This window comes from Camponotus floridanus, unplaced genomic scaffold (genome assembly GCF_003227725.1).
Source record: "Camponotus floridanus strain SB8 unplaced genomic scaffold, Cflo_v7.5 scaffold29, whole genome shotgun sequence".
NCBI lineage: Eukaryota > Metazoa > Arthropoda > Insecta > Hymenoptera > Formicidae > Camponotus > Camponotus floridanus.
Genome location: NW_020229425.1, coordinates 1731782 through 1750652, shown reverse-complemented (window position 1 = coordinate 1750652; position 18871 = coordinate 1731782). Strand labels below are relative to the sequence as shown.

General features: G+C 34.1%; 1 protein-coding gene across 1 annotated transcript in view; it reads right to left on the bottom strand.

Moving 5' to 3' along the window:
- The window catches only part of LOC105255467, a 90126-nt gene that overhangs the window by 23059 nt on the left and 48196 nt on the right, over positions 1-18871 (bottom strand). The window contains exon 2 of the mRNA XM_011264764.3: positions 8825-8916. Coding sequence (XP_011263066.1) covers positions 8825-8916 — 92 coding nt within the window. The remainder of the gene's footprint in view (positions 1-8824; positions 8917-18871) is intronic.

The window sequence follows — 18871 nt, the reverse complement described above, 5'->3', positions numbered from 1 at the left end:
CTAAAATTATTCACACTTATTAAGAAACATCCTGTATAAATGAATTATAATATATTTATATATAAATTATTTTCTTGAGACACTCGAAATCCTGCATAGATAAAATTTTGCTAAAAAAGTATTTATATGTATTTTTTCCATAAATTCTGCAACATCCTAGAACTATAAAAAGAGAGGAGTAAATTAAAAAATTAAAAATAAAAATCGTATATCGTATGTAGCTTGATTTTAAATTCAATTTTTCCTAAAGATACGGGATAAATTAATCCACATACGCTGTTCACACGTGACTAATGATTCTTAATCCGTGCAATTAATCCTTTAACTACGGATGGGCATTCCTATTCGTCGTCTACTGACGACAGCCGTAGTTAAAGGGTTAAAGAGATTCAAAGCCAATGTATAATTGAAAGGAGGAGCGCATGGAAAAGAGAATTCCACCTGTATCGTCCTCGGATCATTGAATGAATCTCGATGAACTCGAGCGAGCTTCATCGCGATCGCATTTAGACGAAACACGCGCGTCAATTCGTATACTTTTCGAGAGTGCAATAGAAACAGAAACACACCTGCGGCTCGATTTAAACGCGTTAATGGCACATAGCTTTTGCGATTTTAATTACGGCGCGGTTATTCGCGCGGTCGCGATGTTATTCGTGTCGCGAAATACAAATCATCAACGCTCGGCGCGTTACATTGGGTAATTGCCTGGTTGCGGATCGCGATTTCTTTTTTTTTTTTCGAACATTTAACCGCGAAAAAGAATTTGTTTCAATTTACTAAATTGTAACGACGCTCATTTGTCGTGTATTTATGTGCCTCGCCTATTGATGTGGTCGCGTATCGTTTATGCAAACGTGATTATTCGTCGCGTGTTTATTGTGCACGACACAAACCGGGCAGTTAATTATAAATAAATAGATTACGCAAAGTGTCAATGCGACAAACGTACATCATTTCAGCGATATTCGCTAAAATTACTAGTACTTTTTCGTTATTTTTTTAAAAACGAAGAAATATTTTTATTACACACTGCGAAACAGCAAAAACTCCGAGTGGAAAAATAACCGGATATCACATATAAGCGAGATGTGTCCGTGTGTATCACTAAGCCCGGGGTTCTGTCTACCAACTATCTCGCCATATCGACACATTTTCACATAATCAGAGAATCACAGAGAGTAGATAGTGTAAGTTTCGAAAATTATCCGCTCGGCAACCACCGGAAAAAGAGCGAACAAAGGCGCTCCCGTATATTCGGTACGCGCGGCTGCATCGGCTGAAAGCGAACGGAATTAATTGATACGAATCCGACAAGTGACATCGGCAGCGAGCGCAAAATGCGGGCGGTTCGTCGGCTTTCTAGGCTTCCTCGCTTTCGAAAAGTTGAAATAGATCCGCTGGTTATGCCCTCGTTAAGAAAAATCTTTCTCCTCTCGAGTCGTAGAAAGTATTTCGCTCTATTCCTTTTTTTTTTTTAAACAAATTTCTCCCAATTTTCTTCCAAAAATCACTCGATAATTGTGGACAGATCTCGATTGATTTTTATCGAGTAATTTTTCTAAATATATTTTCAATATATTACTTATATGTCATATGCGGAAACGCACGTGTGCTATTTTTAACTTTGCGCGACTGGAATTTATATGATTCTCAACGACGACGATCGGAAAATGCGTGCTGCGTGCAACACAAGTGAATGCGCACACATTGCCGTATTCATTCTCACGATCACGCCAAGGTTGCAGTGAATCTGTGTTTTCTTTGTACCAGGCCTTTCCCTCTCTCGAGCGGTATTTCGACATGCGCTGGAGAATGCATAATAACCGAACGTTTATACAAGTTATTTATATCGCAAAAAAAAGAATTGCAACATCATAATTTATCTCATTCTCATATGAGATGATTATAATTTGATATGATTTTTCCACCAGAATAGCAAAATATCCTCATATGAATGCAATAAAAATTCATAGAGAGAGAAAGAGAAAATGAGAGATCGTTTATTTCATTGCGTGATTTTTGGATTTGTATGTCCAACGAGAAATATCATATAAAATATTCGTATTTAATATTTTAATTTTTACTTTAATTTTGTGTTTTAATTTTTACTTTAATTTTGTGTTTTAATTTTTATTGTATTTTGTGTTATTTTAATTTTAATAAAATTGTACTCGTTGATATTTAACCAAATTTCTTTCTATCAATTTATTTTATATTAATTTGTTATATTAATTTATTATTTATTTTTTATTTAAATTAATTTAAATTATTTTATTATTTCTTATTTAAATTATTAAACATTTTTTTATTATTCTTGATATTTTATTATCTACATAGATAATGATATTAGATCTGTCGCATATTTTTGCAATACAGCGCCCAACACATTGACTTGATTAAACGCTTGAGAGTCAGCGAGCAACTGTTAAGCTCTTGAATTTACGAGAAAAGGCAGACAATTTTCTTAATATATGTTTAAATTATTTCAGGAGAGTTTACAACCTCGTAAGTACGCTCTTCGCATCTTCTGATTCTGCTCCATCTTGGCAAGACTGGCATATGCAATATCATTTATAGAGGTCCGTCGTGGTTACCTTGGAATGAAAGAAATCTTTAATCATCCTAGACCAACTCGTCGAGCTCGCGAGCAGAGGAAGTCTCGTTTCCGCAGTTTGCCGCCACCGGCAGATGTGAACAAAGAACTTGTCGTCCGTATGATTATCGCAATCTAACGGGAAAATTTACATTATGCACCGCAGCTGATGTAATTCCGCTTCAGTGGGGCGATATTAGCTCAAATTTTCATCTAAAAAGAATTTCGTTAATCTGCCATCTGATTAAAAAGCTTGTGAGGCAATTTACAAAAATAATTAAATAGTCAAGAGCAGAAAATAAACTTGCACATGCATCTCATGTAATTTAAGTAAAATAAAAAACAATATAAGAGATTTTTTAATTATAAGGATAATTTTCTAATATATGTTAATGAACGAAATTTGAAATTGCTTCGCACGTGTATGTGTATCTCACAAGTTACAGAATTTCATGAATATCAATGTCAAAGTCTGTAAACGTATAATGATGTCTCAACTTTGAAATTATGTTAAAAGTTAAAAAAATTGTGAAAGAGCTTTTGTGTTATATATCTTGTAAAGAGTCTTGTAAAATGGTCGGAAAATTGAAAAGTTGTTACTTTCCTTTTTCGTATATTAAAGAACCTTTATAAAATCGCATGAGCGAGTTATTCCAAGAATATATTAATTAAAGATTAATTTTATAGGATAGCGAACTTCGCATATTCGCGGAGGAGTAGTTGGCCACGTAGCTAATGATGTACATATAATCTAGTAATTACGTGAGATCTGATCTAATAAGTACAAGATAATACTGTTATATTAAAATTTCGCTCTCTCTCGAGAGATTTTTTACTTGGTTCCGAGAAACGCCCATCAGAATAAATCTTTCACTAATATCATTCAATTACTTTACTGCATTTTCAATCAATATCATTCGATCATTCAATAAAATTGATTGAAATCTGCTTCATTACTTGACCGTAGAAATTAACCTTAATAATATCAGTCTTACTCTTTCATCGACTCATGAAAGTACTTATCCATTTTTTATAAGCTCATATTTTAGTTGCAAAGCTGCATATAAAATGAAATCTATTCTTTTCGATGTAGCTCTCTTACTCGCGTCAAGAATATCTCGCAGAATAGTTTAAAATTTTAAATAAACTAACGAAGCTCTATTGAAAATTTATTGGATAATAGCGTTTTTGCTTGTCTTACAGCTACCGTTAGATTTAATCATTTAATTATCGTTTAACTGTTTAATTTAGCAAATATCCTTTGACATAATGTTACATTAAATTACGATAGATTACAATTATAACTTATATCGATTGCATCTCAATACAATGAATTGAACGTATCTCAAGAATAGAAAAGATGATATCTCAAGAAAGATGAATCATTAACTTCCTGAATCATATCTGAATTAATTAACCAAAACAATTATAAACATCATGAACATCGTATAAATACAACTGACATTTCAAGAAGAGCGAATAAAAATAAATATTTAACAAAATAAATTAAGCGAAATAAAAAATAACTATGCTTGTAAAAAAAACTATCGTTCAATTTTGTTATTACTATAATAAAAGATATCTACTGCTGTAGAAACGCACAAAAAGATTTAATGATAAATCTTATTATATTGAAACAGGAATAAACATTGTTATCCAAACAGTTGCTTCTTTGATTTTTATCCGTAACGAGAAACTCGAGAGATGTTTAGTTTCCCTGGCTTCCTTATCCTTTTCTATTTTTCTAGTTGTTAGATTTCTCTAACCTTGATAGAATTTTCACGGTTCTCTACTCTTAAATAATGGTTCAGTTTCGCTAAAAAGAACTCAAGTGCAGAAGATTTATATAAATTTGGCATCCCCCTTCCATTTTTTAATCAATTAACTTTTCAATGCAGAAAATAATTATATTTTTTATAATTTTATTTGTATGTATCATAATATCGAGAAAATTATTATTATTACAAACAGTTCTGAATTAAGATGTATCAGCAATTTTTTTATCTTAAAATTAAGTTCAATCATTTTTTTAAACATTGTATTTTTATAGTTTCAATTAGAAGGTAATTATCGTTACTATAAATAAAGCGAAATATCTTTTGCATTGAAACATTAGTTTATCACAAATAAAATTCATATAGAGCTGCACTTCGCATCATGAAATTTTATCTTTCTACTTTTCAAGCTATAGATACACTAATCTTATATCTCGAAATCAATTACACATATGCACATGAAAGATGCAGAAATGCGAACAGCAATCGGACACGTGTTATTCAAGATATTGGGCAATAAAGAATCATAGCTGTTTCTATCAAACAAATTGATATTGTCTGTTAGCGTGTATGATAGCAAGAAATGGAGTAAATTGCTCGTTTAATCGAAGATTAAATTGTGCAGCTTGTTCGATATTGGCTATTGCCATGACCCACAATCCTAGTTTGAGAAAACTAGCAACAGAGAGATAGCAATTGATGTGCACGAGTAATTAATATTTGAAAGAAATCTAATACACTCACACGTATAATTAAAAAATTCCATAGTGCTTTATAATATTTGCATATTTTAAGTAATTGTTCATATCTTATTAGTTATCATGTCAGAAAAAAATTCGATTACTTTAATAACATTATTTAATGATAAAATTCATCTAAAATATTAGTAACATTTATATACTATTTATATATTAATATATTTATATATTATTTATATATATATTTATTAAAATTTATTTATTAAAATTCATGAATGCAATTTAACATCAATCAAGAAATCTATTTCGCTGTCTATTCAAAAAGAAATCATGCACGTAAATCACATCTCTGTATCATTGTATAACGATTAAATCACAGTCTGTTGTCATGCTAGAATCCACAAATTCGAGCAACCGTATTATTAGTGAACTTATACATGTTCTGCAGGTTCCCATGTCAAACGGTGTGAACTGTATATTTAGCGAAGATACTAGTGTCGTCCCTCTAAACTAACACACGAAGGCACACACGAGTACCTCTGTACTGTTGCAGTATTTGGGATTGCGGTGTTTCCAAGTTTGTTTCACGATTCTGGGATTCGCAACGTTGGTGCGGGAATTCGAGAATTTAAAAAAAAGAGACCGACTACAAGAGAGTGAAAAATTTGACACCACGCGTTTACACGCTCTAGATTCTCTAAAAATTTCAATTAGTCCGAATGTCATATACATTATTTTTTCTAAAACATGCCTTTCGTTTTAAATTTATATCTAGTAATAGTCTGCAATGGTCTGTGATTTTTTAGATATTTTTTTCAAACGAAAACGAGAAAGATTTAAATTTTTCGCTAGTCTTTTTAAGCACGATGCTCGTGTAATATAATTTTTATTTTATTCTTCGTTCAAAACATTTCTCTGTTTCTCTGCTCGATTTAATTCTTTTGCTCTAAAATTCCTACGCTTTATGTATATTGTCGCGATTACGCAGCCTACATTCGCGACGTGCATTATGCGTTCGCGACTCGCGGTCGACGATTACGCTGGATGGAGGCCAATAAAGCGAATTGTTCACGATATTCGAAGACGCGGGAATGTCTCGGAAGAATATAGCCGTACTAAAAACGCAAGCTACTATACGCGATATTCCTCCACCGTCACATTTTATCGTTACATTTATCGTTATGCCGTTCACGAAACAGGGCGATATCGTTTGATAAAATTACTTTATTGTTTGGCATGTTTCGAAGCACGTCCAATTCGGTTACAAAAAATCCTAGATATCTGGTGATTTCGGTAATACAATAAAGAAGCGCAATCTGCGAGCAAACATTGCGATGTGCGAAATTGAGATATTTAAAGATAATGTTGAAAATGAAGTCGTAAAGTCGGAGAGTTGGTGTTAACGTTTCAGCAAATTGTATTAGAATGTCAGAATCAAAATTAGATTTCTCTCTCTTCAAAAATTATTATTAAATTCTTATTTTCTTTATGTATCGCAGAGATTCTAATCAATTATGTAAATTATTATTTTAAAAAACATATTTTTCGAACATTTCTTCTCTCTGATCCTTTTTTTCTCTAATAGAGGGAGATCTCTCTTCTCAATATAAAAAGATAAATTGTATAACGTCGTATTATGAATTCATTATCGTATTGTGAATTCAAAAACGATTTTAAATTGTAAGTGAAAAATATTTTTTTATCGCGTATATTTTATTTTTTTATCGCGAAACTTTTGGCACAATAAAAAAACGAAATATGCACAACAACTTTTGATAACTGTGTGTATACGTGTGTATTGTATGTTGCATATACTCTTGTAAAGTGCAGATCCACTGTAGAACTCACTAAACAATGAATTCAAAAGAAACGATACCGAGATATACATCTGATATATAAATTCTGTTATTATTCCTATAAATGTGCTTTTCTTTTATTATGTGATACGTCCGGAAAAAAGATAGGAAAAAATCCAGGAATGTTGTGCTGTATTCGGAATAGCTTTCACAGAAATAAAACATTACTTTATATTTTCCTCGATATTTTATATCTGCTTAGCAATCGTTGAAACGGAAAAATTATTGCATAAGCGATTCAAAAAAGTAATCTCATTTTCTATTCATGTAGAACTAGTAGTTTTTTATTCATGTAGAACTCACTTCGACTACGTTTCCACCAATTGCGTCCTGAAAATTAATCTAAAAATCTAGACAATTTTTCATTTATTTAAATTTGGAATTTAAAATGATTTTAATAAAACACGATATTAATAAACATATTAACAATATTTTTTCAATATCATTTATATGTAAAATTTAAATATTTCTGTATATCAAACTTAAGACATATGTGACAATTTTTAAGAATTTTCTCTGAATAAATTGCCTTTACGATAAGTGTTAATCGTTGATAATTTTTTTTATTTCCAATATATAATAAATATTTTTCTAATATAACAGCTAAGAATATATTTTTTTCTACTCTGGAAAAATGTCATATATACTATTTTTTGGAAATGAGTTCTCTTCGACAGACATCGAGGAAAAAAATCAAAATTTTTATCTTTCGAATAACATTATCTAAAACTCAGTCACACATACAATGTCCAAAAGGCAACAATTATCTTTTCCTCCTGATTTTGCGCCTGGTAATAACCAACAAATGAAGTTTTTTTTCTCTCTCTTTCTCTGCCTTCTTTCGCCGTCCTTTCTAATAACACGATTCTCGTGGCGAGTATTTGTTCGCTTGTATTCGCTGCACGCCGAAACATTTGCATTGAAATTGTTGCACCCGGCGCCGATACACGTTTCGCATTGTAATCCGCCTGAGCAAATGGCGAACGTCGTGCAAAAATTCGCAGAAAAATGGCACTCGGCGACCACTGCGATAGCGAACAATGCCAAGAGAAGGTCACGAAGCATGGGCGTTAAATATCTTCCAATCCGATATATTTGATAATTAATATATATCTTCAACTATAAAATATAATTTCTTACAATTATATAAAAGTGAAAATAAAATATATTAAATCGCAAGCTTTATTTCAAGTAAATGCGTTAGCGAATAAAATCGATTAAAAAATTTCTGTAAAATAATTTATTTTATTTTTAGTTTAATTTATTTTACTTTTATTTTAATTTATTTTATTTTTATTTTAATTTATTTTATTTTAATTTATTTTAATGTATTATTTTAATGTATTAATTAATCTTTGCAAAAAAGAAAGAAATTATCGACAAAAAAGACTCTTTGTGTCCATAAAATTTTTACAAAAGAAGCATGAACAATATCTTTGTCAGAAACCGCTATTACAATTCACATTTACGAGCCAAGTATTATACGATATGATAAAGAGAAAGATGGAGAAGAGTCGATTTATGCAAAAGCCTTGAATATAGTATTTTTTCATAATGCGATCGAAGAAAATTCAAGTGACGTCTTAGTCCCGATCTACAATAGGTAATTCAAGACTTAAGGCTTAAATTACTTATTGTAGACCCGGCCTTATGCGGCGTCTACAATGAGATTTTAAGGAGATTTAAGGCGTAAGACTTAAAAAATTGACCAATCACAATCGAATATTCTCTTAATATTTGATTGTGATTGGTCAGTTTCTTAAGTCTTACGCTTTAAGTCTTCTTAAAATCTTATTGTAGACGCCGCATTAGAAACTCGAGGATATACGAGCTAATATTTCATGGAATTTTTAAACTTTTTCTAGTTTATTCAAAAACGAAATGTTGAATCGTACTCACGTTCTCTTTGGTCGATGAAATCTGCCTCTTTGTCCTGCCGTGATACACTCGCGGTTTCATCAGGACGTGTCTACTAAAGTCTGGGGACGGACCTATAACAATTAATTAAACCAATGTTGAAGTATATATTAGACTTGTAAAGTACATAATAAAATACGAACTTTAATCAGTCTCGCAAGACAAAGCAAAACACCGAGTGAACTTGATGTCTGTGGTGAACTTAATCTGCTCTGAAACAATTTCCTTTTCTGTCCAGAACTATTTATCAAGAACTGTATTGAAAATAAAAACATAAAGAATTCAAATAAAAAAAAATCTTTCATCATCATTTTATACTATATTTTTTAAAATTAGCCTTTTCTTAACATAAAAACAATTTTGTATTTTCGTTCCCTCGGTGTTAAGAGTATTTTGCGCTTTTACTTTATACTAACTTCAGTATCAAACTTATAAGTGGCTCTTTCCGAACCATTCAAGTGTTAAGCGACAAGCGACGTTGAAAAAAAGATGCGCAACGTAAGAGGAGTCCACATCGTAATATGGGATTTTACAAAGCTTTTTACGAAGCTTCCACATTAAAGAATATAGTTGGTGAACGTTGGTGTAGCGATCGAAGCTCTTATACTTTTTTCTTGAACACCAGACATCACTGTTTTCTATCTTTTATGCATTATACGAAAAGTAAGAGCAACATTAAAAGAGCTCTTGCAAAAAAGTATGTCGTATGCAATATTTAAAATCCATTGCTGGAGAGTCGCGTTAAAATTTGTCAAACGACAATCCTACTAATTATCCGATGAAACGTTTTAAAAACATTCTTCATTATTGATAAACGAATTATTGACTATCGCGAGTGAAAATATTTTTTTTTTTTCGTCGGAAATAAAATTGTTACGAATTCATCACAGATACGAAATATTCGCGTATAAAAAAAATCTTATAAAAAATCGTGTAAAACTATTTGTGTATTTTGTTAAAATTCAAGCACTGTTAAAATTCATGACCATGGAAATGGACTTTATACAAAATAAGCAACGGAATTAAATCAAATGTTATTTTTCATTTGAATGCTCTTTTCGATAAACTCTCGGGGAAAAAAAGTAAAATATTTTCGATGGCGAGCGCATATCAGTATTCAGCGAAGCGTCCCCAAAAATTGCGAGGCTCTTTTCGCAAATAGAGCATTTTCGAACTGCGTAATCGAGCGTGGCGATCGAGGGTGCAATGAAATCGCTCTTCGCTCGTCGACACTCGCAGCTGCGTCGCAGGAAACTGCTCCTGTTCGTTTACACGAGGCCACCTCTTGCTGACACTTTAGCCAGATGTTGTATCGACAAAAGTCCTTGACACCGGTACGGTCTGCAACGGGGTAAATTCGGCGGTCGGGCCTCGGTTTTCCCAAAATTCGACTAACTACGCGACCCCGTTCCTGTTCCGGGAGCACCCAAACTATCGACCCACCCAGTAGCGTAGGAATTTATTTTCCGACTCGATGAAGTCGATATGCTTGCGAAGCGATACCATTTGCATTTATCACACAGGAAGAGGCGGATTTTGAGTCCGAAAATTCGAAGAAACGCAGAGGCAATTTCGAAAATATCGAATAAAAATGATTTAAAAAAAAATAATGATGAAATTTGTGAAGGATAGTTTGAGAATAATGATGAAATTTGTAAAGGATAGTTTGAGAGTAAAGAATAAAATTATGTTGTAATAAAATAGATTCACGCAATTAAAACAAACCTGTAGATATGATTATTTAAATAAACTCTGCAATATTTGATTTATGACATTTCTCTCTAAAATGTATACAATTAATATGGATCATGAATTAAAGTCAGATAATCAGATGAATAGATGAGTTATTAATTCCATATTTAGACTATAATTTTGCGATTAAAAATTGTTTCATAAATTTCGATATGATTGCTTTATTAGCGTTAATATGTAATTTAATTATAACGCAAATAATTAAACATAATTACTTATTAATTAATTAATAATTTATTACATCGTGTTTGTTGATTTACTGCTTTTATACATCGCTGCATACGAAGCATCGTATAAAAGCAAACTATATTGCGTATGTAGGCGAGAAGAGGGATTGGCTGACGCGATTCGTCATTCTGTCAACTGCACATTAAGCGCGCTAATTCTTCCCGTGTAGGTGGTAAACGGATTGAAATTATTACTTAACGTTTCCTCTGTTTCTCGCGCGAGCATCGTGCAAATCTGAATTTCAATTAAATTTACTCATGCGCAGTCGATATAGGCATCGACAAACCGGACGCATGTAAATTCATATTCAGCATCGATGCTATTATTTCTCGATGATAAATTCTCGATAGCGACTATCAAATTTAATCGGAAGAGAGAAAGAGAGAGAGAGAGTTTTAAAGTATTTTATCGGTTATCGATACGGTACCTATTGAATGAACTGTCGACGTGTCACGAAATAAAATTTTACGAATCATGATTTGTTGAGTCATCCATTTTAATATTTGGACGGTGACTATTGCTGATTTAGCACCTGTTTCAATGGAAAAGTTTTAACGTTTGCTCTTTGAAAAAAAAAAGGAACGATCAATCACACGCGTTATTACTATCATTTCTTTACAGAGGCAAAAAAAAAATTGGAAGAGATACACGTCTCCTGCCTATTTCAAGATGCCTTTTCAAGAGTTGACAGCGAAGAAGGCTAGACCTGGATTCTTCCCGGATCGCTTCCCGCTTCGTGTGCATCCCGTGCAAACATGCGGATCCCTTATTCACACGGTTTGCTTCGCGTGCAATTTGAATGACAGGCCGACGCGCGAAAGCGATAATAGCTTCCTGCGATCGGGCGGCGATCGCGCACATCGGATCGCGGATCGCGTTCGGGAGCGATTATCGGACGGCATCATCGTCGGTCAGTTACAAAGTGGGTCAGCGTGGAATTTTGATCGACTCTTTAAAGCGGACGGGCGACGCGAGTTCGCGAAGCGCTCGCACGCACATGTGCGACGACGTTTATGAGAAGAGCGAGATTGACGTCAATGGAGATGAAAAAAAAAGAAGGACTCGCGTGTAAAAACGGGGGCTCTCGCGAATATACGAGAGTGCGAAGAAAGGCGTTAATGGCCGCGACAGAGAGAAAGAGAGAGAGCCCCATCTTGCCCGGCGACCGAACTCTTTTTTCGCCAGCTTCCATGTTTCGAGAAGCCAATGCCTCTTATATCCAGGCCTCACCGGATACGTTTTTATCCTTGCTCGTAAAATATGAGGATGTTTGTTTCTTCACTGTGAGCCTTAAAAAATCAGAGATATAAATAAATATCGAAAATTGTGTTTAGCAATTATTGATAAAATTTGCTGTCTCCTTTCAAAATTCATTTACGCATTTATATCGTGGAATCAAACTAGGTACAATATTAATAATAAAATCAGTAGTGACAGAGAATTATCCGACGAATAGCGAAATAAATAACCGTTATATGTGATGTCAAAATGACTAACACAAGCGTAAAGAATCCTACAAATTTGAAGCAATTTTTGATAAAATTTGCCGTCTCTTTTAAAAATTTATACGCTTTTATATCGAAAAAACAAATATAGATTCAATCTTGATAATAAAATCAGTAGTGACAGAGAATTATCATAAAAATGCGAGGTTAATAAAAATATTACCTTCAACGAGCAGAATTAGAGATGCACTTTTATGCGAAACGAATTAAAAAAAAATACGATCATTTCGTAGTTTAAAAAAAAATACTTTTGCAGAAATACAACAGATATATTTTAAGCATCCCATCGCATCAGTATATCTCGAATAATCCGACGAATAGCGAAATAAATAACCGCTATTCGTGACGTAAAAACGATTCGTACAAGCGTAAAGAACCCTATACATATTTACTGTGAAAATATTTAAACGCACGCGATCGGATGAGCCGTAATAACATATTTCGATATAGCTCGCATTCGATATAGCAACACGTCATTCCGATCGACCGAATTTGACGTGCGTTCGATGGCATCTGTCAAATCGCGCGTCGCTCGCCGCAAGAGGTACATACCTGTCCACCGCGAACACGACAGCGGGAGAGGAAGAAAAGGAGACGCTTACGCGTCCGAGCGGAATTTTTTTTTTTTTTCGCGTCGAAACAAAGCGACGCACGCGAACCAAACCGAGCTGTCAAAATCGCGACTTCCGGCACGCCTGTGCTGGCGTCGCACATTTTCCGCGTGTTTCCGCGGCAACGAACACGCAAATTTGCCCGGACAATTCGACCACCCTGTTATCCGTTGCCGCACACGCGGATGTTACTCGTCCGGATATTAAATTTTCCCTCCCCCTCCCCACCCCTTTCCCCACCGCCCCGATCTCCCGCCACATCTCATCGCTATGCGGAGAGCGGTATATCCCGATTAATACGGGTACTTTGTCCTATGATTAAATTCAAATAAACTCCGAGCGTCGTTTCTCGCATGCGCTCAAACAACGGATATTTAATATTTGAATAATTTCGAGACTAATACCGCGATATGGGGAATGGATTGCGTATGCGCGTTTTCGTGCAATTTGTGGGCGCGAACGCGTGCTAATGAAGTTTGTATTGACTGGCTGAAACCCGCCCGCGTTTTGTTTGGATTCAACGGGAAAGTACAAAGCACCCTCTCTTTTCACCCGCCATTTTTACGGATTCCTTTGTCTTATGAAGGAGCCTCGCGAATTGAGCAATTCTGATTTTGATGAAACTTTACACACATGTATAAGCGGGATAAATAGATGAATTAAGAAATTTTCAGTTGCGGTCAAAAAATTCTAAAGAGTGATCATCTCTCATATGCAGAGTGGCTTTTTGTTTTTTTCGATACGTCTCCAAAATTATTCGAGAAATCAAAAAGTACTTTACAAGTTTTATGATAAGAATATTTCTGTTTAATTATATTGATAAAATAATTTTTTTCAGAGATTTTTGAAAAAGTTCTTTAAAAAAATATCCTTTTAAAATTTTATTAATACGAATATTTATTATATTTAATAGAGATGTTTTTGCCATGAAATTTTAAAAACATTTTTTGATCTGGAATAATTTTGGAGATATATCGAGAAAAACAATAAACCGCATACATATGAGGGATGGTCTCACCCCTTAAAATCATTTTTGGACAACTGAAAATTTCTAAATTCATCCATTTATTTCCTTCTCCTCCCCCTCATGTGTAAAGTTTTATCAAAATCAAAATTTCTTGGTATTATTCCCTTGTTAGCTTTTTTCCGAACAAAAATTTCAGCACCATTTGCGTCTTGTAAAAAGAAAATTAAGAAAAGAGAGCAGTAAAATGTGTGTAAAGGCTCTCTCACACAAGTTTCTAGATACTAAAAAGAGATCACGTGCAAAGTTGCAGTCGTTACAGAAATCCTTGCGATTCACGAGACATTCGCATTACAGGATTATCCGTGTATTACGAAATCGGCAAGATAATAATACAACGTATCGCGCTGCTACGAGCATCATTACACCGCAGCTTATCACCATTATTATTCTGCGCGGAGAATTTTATACGCTTTCGGATTTCTCTGCTCGACGTTCCGTATGTTATTATGAAATAATGTCGCCATGTCATTCGTGGGAGTACAAGAGTACCTTCGTAGGAACCGAGTCCGAGTCTCGTTGCCTTCACTTCCGCGACTGTTCTCCCGACAATTGCCACAGGTATGCACGGAACAACGCGACTCGGAATGATAATTCCTCTCTCTCGCGCCGATGTAATTGAACTATGTATCTCCCCGGCTATCTCGCAATTACGTCACGATGGATTTAAGCCTATCGGATAACTCGTTACGCTGGGCATGGTCGATTTGTCATTAATTTCCTGTCGGACAAGGCTGTGTGCACGTGATACACAGAGGCGGGAAATCGGGGCCGGTTATACAACATCATCCTGATCCTCGTGTATCGCGAGAATCCCGACGACTCGATGCAATTGCTCGCATGCATCATCCTGGCTGTGTCCCTCGTAGCAGCATCGACGTTCGTTCTCTGTTTGCTGACAAATTTATGACGACCGTCATTTTTTATATCGTTTACTGTAATTTGGTCGACAAACATGCTCCAAGGTTGTTACTGCCTGATTCTATAAATTGTTACAAATTTATTTTTACAAATTTATTGTTACAAATTTATCTGATCCTGCGCGATGTAACATTTAATTCCAGACATAGCTTTTAACTGATTATCGATGAATTTATCTTTGAATTTATTTGATCGATGAAGCAGGATATTTTCATCAGGAAAAAAATAAAATGTTTCATCTTTTAATATTACTTTCAAAGAATCTCATTTCTTCTTTAGATTAGATTATTTATATGAATATTTCAGTCGTGTAGTATGTTAAACAGACATATAAACGTACGGTGAAAAATTGCACGGAAAGTGTTGAAAAATTGCTGGGTCCTGAAAGCGTCAGGATGATTGCAAGATTATGCGAATTCCGAAATGTGGGTGAATGGAAATTATACGCTGGGAGAAGGGCACGGGCATTTGTTTCAGCCGTTTTCCATATCTCGGCCGAGGTCGCAAGATAATCCTGATTTACGGCGCGGGTCATCCTCTATATAGCCCAGATAGCACAGCCAACTAGACTTCGCCATATGGTCTGTCGTACTAAGCTTATACAGAGATGCGAATGCTCGAATACGAATCTGTTGGCGTCGTTAATCAAGTAACTACAACTACGTTGAATCGTACGCGTGTCGTTGACCGGAGAAAGGAGTCGAAAACTCGATTCGAAGAACGAGAGTTTGAAAAATCATCATCCGTTCTCGATTTTTATCAATTAAATGCCAGAAGGAGAACGCGAAAATGTTGTTTGCTCCCTTTTTGTCGGGATAAAATATTTCGTAAAATATCTCCGATATAAGTTCCTTTTCGATGTGACTTGTAACCCACTTTGCATTTCGGATATCGAATATAGCTTGGGAAACCTATCGCAGAAACTCGGAAACAGTATACTGAAAATGTAAAGACGATAGGAGTTTCACATTTTTCATCCTTACATATTTGTACCCGTGTATTTTTCATGCTTTTAATGGCTGTATTTCTCATTGTTCTTATTCTCGGTACTATTACATATCCTTTTTATCAATTATATGAATGTTATTTTTTTATGATACTTTTTACTTTGCATCTTCAGCGAATCGAAAGGTAAGCTAGCATAAGTTTATCTCTTGACACTACATAAGTCGAACGAGTAATTTTTAAATTTTTTTGAAAAATGTTTGCCTAAATTTGGTATATTAATGTCATGATTAATTCTATTTATTATTATACGTACAAAAATTATTTTGATAGCATTTTATAATGAGATAATTAGATAAGAGAAACTTTATTATCCAAGACGTCTCAAATCTTGTAAGATTTTCTGAGAATTTTCAGATATTTTTGTCCAATTCTCCAAGTAAAATTAGTTGCATTTATAAAGATGAAATTTTTCAAAATAAATTTTTCATTGCACTCACATAGAAAATAAAAGACTGATTTTAAATGTCAGTTTCAAAATTGTACTAAAAAGAATCAAATATCGTAAAATAAATATTTTTAACTTCATAATATTTTCATTTTTTTACCATTGCTTGCAATATAAGAGCAAAATTATAACCAAAAGAGGAAATTTTTAAAAAAATATCCCGATCAAGATTTTCTAAGAATTTGCTGATTTTTCAAATATTTTTGTTCAATACTCCAAGTAAAATTAGTTGCATTTGTAGAGATGAAATTTTTTAAAATAAATTTTTCATTACACTCACATAAAAAATGAAGGACTTCAATTTTAAATGTCAGTTTCAAAATTGTATATTAAAAAGAACTAAATATCGCAAAATAAATATTTTTAACTGCATAATATTTTGATAATATTTTGCTTACCATTGCTTGCAATATAAGAGCAAAATTAAACAAAAGAGGGAATTTAAAAAAAATATCCCGAGTTGCAATAAAATTCCATGAAAATTCTCTCATTTTTCTAAATAAAAATAAAAAAAATTCAGAGGAAGACTCCAAAAGGTTTCTCCAAAAAGCAGAAGCCGTGTGTATCTTTCCGATGTTATCTCTCACAAATTGGGCAAAACTGGCATCATTTTCGCGACTCTAATTGAAGAAATTGAATAAAATCACGGTGGAAGTGCTACTTTATGATTCATCAATTGACGCGGAAGATTCGAGAGGCGCTGTCATGTGTGCGATCGCGCAAAGATGTTCGCAGATGACGGCTGCGCAGCCGGAGGTGAATTAGCGACGGTCAATTAGGACGCGACTAATTCGGCGCGAGGCGGACAAACGCGCGCATCGGATCGGTGCACATGCGAAGGCGGATCTGCGTTTCGCGTTCCCATGACTCGCATCCCGATTTCACACGTGTCCCCGGCGATCGCGCGCGCAAACACGAAGAACGACGGCCATAATCGCGTGTTCCGTATTTCGCGACGGTCGACATGCATGGCACGTAACTCTCTCAACGCCGTCCCATTTCTTTCGTTTTACATTACCTACGCTACATCAACGTATAACGATGCACGAATTTTTTTCTCGATAAGTAAGACATCAGGGATGTAAGTGTGAACTCCTTTTGTCCGCGAGGGGACTCTATTTTTCCAACGGGATGAAATTTATGCGCGTGTCTCGATCCCTTTCTCGGCCCATTTATTAGTGATTTAAAATTTCAGATATTTCTCTCGCGACATATTTTCATAAAAGTTTACAATTATTTTCCGCGGAAAATGTTTACCGTTGCGAAGCTTTCAACGTAAACAGGAAGTAAGGTACATAAAATATCATGGATATGAATTTACGCGTCAAATGCAGTATACACTCTACGCGATAAAAGAGAAGAATATACGCTGAACAATAGAGAAATATTTCAGACAGGATAACGTGAAAGTGAAGAAAGTTCTTCCATGTCGTTAAAATAGGCATGTGTCTCAGCATGCATATTAATAAAAATTCAAGTCAGAACGCATCAAGAATCCTGAGAGACAAGATTTCTGAAGGCATTATATAATTAAAAAATAATAAAGATATAATAATTATATAAATTATCTAATGTAGAGACAAATAAAGATTTTTCAAAACTTTTCCAAATTGATTTTAGGAATATTAATTATAAAACAAACCTTACAAAGGTAAAAAAAAATACGCCAAGTACATAAAAGTATTCTACCTTGTATACAACAAAATGTTTAATAAAAAAAGTCCTTAAAAATAATTTACAGTAATTTTTCTTTAGAAAAATCATTTTTCTAAAAAAATAAAACCTCAAAAAATAACTTTCCTACAAGAAGCAGTAAAAGATAAAATATTAAAACTAAATATGAAAATCAATAATTACTATTAGCCAAGAGCAATTAACTTAAGAGCAATTTGTAAATTTGATATAATATTTGCCATGAAATATCAATCTACATCGTAGAAATATTATACATAAATTATGTTTCAGTTCATTATAATTCTAAAAATTAATTTGATTGTATTAATCAATTGCAACAAAACATCAGCTACAATTGCGTTACGATCTCGATAGAAACATTATTTTCGGATTAATCGCAACGTGAATGAACAGCCGAATTTAATGAATGGATCAATCAGACTCTCGTATTTGCGCTACTTTGTCGCTCTCAGTCTACTCTCGTTAGCCAATTAAAGTTCATAATTACAGTCCCCCAGTCATCAGGAGAGACTCCCGAACACATGACTCACGACGGATGTTGCAATTCTCTTAGCATTTCACTCACACGGATACAAAAGCGACAGTCGTTGTTGATTAGCATAGTTGTCACAAATCGCAGCTATCGATTGTGCGTCGAACAGAGGCGAATTCCTTCATTCACAGATGTATAAAACGACGAGTGATGATAGATTTTCGATAGAGAGGGAGCTTGAACGAATGTTCATTTCCGCAGAGTATTCTACACGTTTCGTCGTTTTCGACATTTGCTTCTGTCAAAAATGAAATGCAAATTTCTGTACCATCCACAAGCGATGCGGTGAATTTTCCACGTAACAGCGA